This window comes from Mandrillus leucophaeus, unplaced genomic scaffold (genome assembly GCF_000951045.1).
Source record: "Mandrillus leucophaeus isolate KB7577 unplaced genomic scaffold, Mleu.le_1.0 Scaffold93, whole genome shotgun sequence".
Taxonomy (NCBI): domain Eukaryota; kingdom Metazoa; phylum Chordata; class Mammalia; order Primates; family Cercopithecidae; genus Mandrillus; species Mandrillus leucophaeus.
The window spans coordinates 4,178,778-4,182,710 of record NW_012110141.1 but is presented as its reverse complement, the minus strand read 5'-3'; the positions used below and the strand labels follow the sequence as shown (position 1 = coordinate 4,182,710).

Genomic DNA, 3,933 nt, shown 5'->3' with positions numbered 1-3,933 from the left:
GCTCTCTGTGAAACACTTCAGGGATAAGGATGCTAGGTCAATGACAGCACTTGGATTAGAAGCAATGAGAACCATCACAAAATGACAGCTCCAAGGGGCAGTCAAGAGAGTATCACTGTCAGCTAGATCGAAAGTGAATTCAGTGGGAACAGACCCTGATTACACTTGAAATATATGTAAGTCACAAGCATAGAAACTTAATAGTTCTGTTCTGATGGCTTCATGCCAGTTTTCCACGATCACTTCTATAAAGCCATCTTCCGAACACAGCGAGAGTATCTTATTTCTTTTCCAATCCTAGCCCACAGCTGAATGGTCTTCTGTTCCATTTTCCCCGCGGTGGACACAGATCCCCTCCACTAAATGAACCCCCTCCTCTCACGACTCACTTGAAGGAAATGAGTACCTGCCAGTGAGGAGGCTGAGGCACATTAGCGCTCCTCCAAGAAAACCACTTCTAATGAGCTTTTGTCTTAACAAGCATTGAGAAAACACTGAGCTCTTCCTTTCATTGTTCTCCTGCCCGCCACATCAGAAAGGAGTGGAGAAAGGGCTCCAAAAAGGACCGAGCAGAGAGGGTAGTTTGTTTTGGTTTGGTTTGGCTCTTTGCAACTTACCATTCTATGAGTTCTGACCCCTTGTTATATTTTTAATAGAACATGTTTAGAAAAACATTTCCCCCATAGCTGCTTCACTGGGGTTAAAGAGGACTTCACTGCAGTCTAATTCTGGAATGGCTCAGGTTTCTCCAGTAACCAGTAATATCTGAGCAGATTTCAATGTGAGTGACCAGGAGAGAGAGAGAGAGAGAGAGAGAGAGAGTGTGTGTGTGTGTGTGTGTGTGTGTAAAGTTTGAGCATTTACCAAATGCTTGGCACCATGAGTAGGACAAAAGTCATCATACATGACATTGTTTTAGCCTCAAGAAGCCCAGCCTTGTTGGGTTGTAACAATCTGTATTTTGACTTTTGCTCAAAGGTCTAGTGAAGTGGGTTAAAGTGCTGTTTCTCTAATAGAAGTTGCAGAAGTGTAGTTTTCAACTCCATGTCTTTGTTGAGTTTTTCAGGGGAGCCTTTTTTTTTTTTCCTTTTTGCAGCCCCATCCCCGAGCATCAAAATGCATTAATAACCCTATCTCCTACCTTGAGTAGGACCCAGCATTCATTGGTCTGCTATTGTCTTTTGCTGCCGTAGCTTTTCAACTCAGAGTTCCGTAAGGGTTTATACGTAGATCTGCACATAGAGAATCAACTGCTACAGATTCATTTTACCCACATTGGGTTTCCTCGAAAAGTACTTTGTACAGGGTGTTGTTATGACTATCATTCTGCTTAGAAGACAGCAGAGAGCCTTCATCATGAATAGATTATCACAAAGGTGATAGATTTGGTTGGTTTTGTTTTGTTTTATTATATTTCTGCATCTCATCAGCACAGGTTAAGAGAAGCTGGGGAAAATAGAATGAATAATTTTGGATGACTCAAATGCACCACGCTGGACAGCTCCCAGCCTCTGCAGTTTCTCTATGGGTTCCAGGAAGGCCGGGACAGGAGTGAGAAAATATTCACTCCTCACACCTAGCCAAGGAGTGTCTGGAGAGTTCTGTGGAAACCAGGAGCCTGTGTGTCCTCTGTCTATGCAGCAGCTGTTGTCGGCTGTGCTTGGAAAGGTGTAAAGAGTAGGCAGAGGCAGGCTTTTGGGAGCCAGGCGATGGCAGTCACTTACAAGGGGAGTAAGTGAGGTTCTTATCTTCAACAGCTCGTCTGCTTGTCTGCTTGTGTGTGTCCTCCCCAAATGCGGACACAGACCCTCCCCTGCCTTCACCTTGTAGGTGGGGCACAGTAGGAGGTTCGGGATGCTGGCCTGATCACATCTGGCAGGCAGGGCTTAGCTGCATTTTCAGTGGGACACAGACGTTGGCATGAATCCAAGGAAAGCAATCGGAAAGAGGGATGTGGAAGCTGTCAAGTCCCCAGGACCCCCAGGAGTCAGGACAGCCATGTGGCCAAGAGCACAGGCCTTGGTAGACAGGGCCAGTTCATGACTCTGCTTTCCAGTTATGTGAGCCTGAGTACACAATCTAACCCTCCAAGCCTCAGTTTTCTCATCTGTGAAATGGGGCAACCTTGTGGGGTGCTTGTGAGAATTCAGTGAAAAGGGCACAGGAAGCCCTTAGCTCTATGCTTAAACAATGTTAGTTTGTCTTTTATGAGGAATATGGAAGAAACTGGAATTGTTTGGAAACTGGAGAAGAGATTAGAGAAAGACGTATCTGCAGATTTTTAAAGGATTAATGTGTGGCACAAGGAACAAATTTTTTCTTTTTTTTTGAGACAGAGTCACTCTGTCGCCTAGGCTGGAGTGCAGTGGCATGATCTTGGCTCACTGCAACCTCCACTTCCTGGGTTCAAGCAATTCTCCTGTCTCAGCCTCCCAAGTAGCTGGGATTACGGGCACATGCTACCATACCTAGCTAGTTTTTGTATTTTTAGTAAAGGCAGGGTTTCATCATGTTGGTCAGGCTGGTCTCGAACTCCTGACCTCAGGTGATCCACCTGCCTCGGCCTCCCAAAGTGCTGGGATTACAGGCATGAGCCACCACGCCCAGCACAAACTTATTTGTGCTGTTAAGACAATATGACTTAAAGTATGGCCTTTGCAGGAAGGCAGATTTTATATCACTAAAAGATGTGACAGAGATGCTCAGGAACGGAGTGGCCCCTGCACTCAGGAGCTGAGGGAGAAACGCTCACTCCAGATGGGAGGTTGGTTGGACCCAATGCCAGTTCTCTTCCATCCTACGACACCAAGAAATTTAGCAAAGAGGCTCAGCTTTTTTACTCTTGAAAGCATTTATGAAACCAGCAATTGTGTGGAATAAAACAGAAAAAATAATTTCCAAGGGACCCACTGGGGACCAAATGGCAAGCTCATTTGCTTAGAAGTGTTAGTAACTTCCTCATTGTATTAGTTTGGGCTGCCATGGCACACAACCACAGACTGGGTGGCTGAAACAACAGAACCTTATTTCCTCACAGTTCCGGAGACTGGGAGTCCAAGGTGGAGGCGGGGGACGGGTTGGTTTCTTTGGAGGCCTCTCTCCTTGGCTTGTAGACGGTGGCTTCATTGCTGTCTTCCCACCGTCTTCCCTAATCTTCACATGTCTGTGTCCTCGTCTCCTCTTATAAAGACCGGAGTCGTGGATTAAGGCCCGCCCTCATGACCTTGTTTAACATCAGTTGCCTCTTTAAAGGCGTTAACTTCAAATGCAGTCATTTTCTGGGGTGCTGGGGTTAGTTAAGGCTTCAACATAGGGATTTTGGGGAGGAGGACACATGACAATCATCTCCAAGGGATTTATCCTTTGAGTCGTGGGGATTATTGACCATGACGGCCCTTCGGAATTTTTTTCATGTTCTTTAAACTGTATCCTGTCTGATTCCTTTCTCTTAGGTGAACGGCCCTTTCCCTGCACGTGGCCAGACTGCCTTAAAAAGTTCTCCCGCTCAGACGAGCTGACGCGCCACTACCGGACCCACACTGGGGAAAAGCAGTTCCGCTGTCCGCTGTGTGAGAAGCGCTTCATGAGGAGTGACCACCTCACAAAGCACGCCCGGCGGCACACCGAGTTCCACCCCAGCATGATCAAGCGATCGAAAAAGGCGCTGGCCAGCGCTTTGTGAGGTGCTGCCCGTGGAAGCCAGGGAAGGATGGACCCCGAAAGGACAAAAGTACTCCCAGGAAGCAGACGCGTGAAAACTGAGCCCCGGAAGAGGCACACCGACGGCACAGGAAGTCACTGCTCTTTGATCAATATTCTGATTTTCCTCTCCCTGCATTGTTTTTAAAAAGCACATTGTAGCCTAAGATCAAAGTCAACAACACTTGGTCCCCTTGAAGAGGCAACTCTCTGAACCCGTCTCTGACTGTTGGA

The 3,933-nt window shown here is 47.0% G+C and overlaps 1 protein-coding gene across 1 annotated transcript in view; it reads left to right on the top strand.

Annotated features, from left to right (window-relative positions):
• The window catches only part of KLF9 (Kruppel-like factor 9), a 28,495-nt gene extending 24,562 nt beyond the window's left edge, over positions 1-3,933 (top strand). Inside the window, exon 2 of the mRNA XM_011970155.1 lies at positions 3,453-3,933. Within this exon, the coding sequence (XP_011825545.1) occupies positions 3,453-3,682 (230 nt within the window). The 3' untranslated portion in view covers positions 3,683-3,933. The remainder of the gene's footprint in view (positions 1-3,452) is intronic.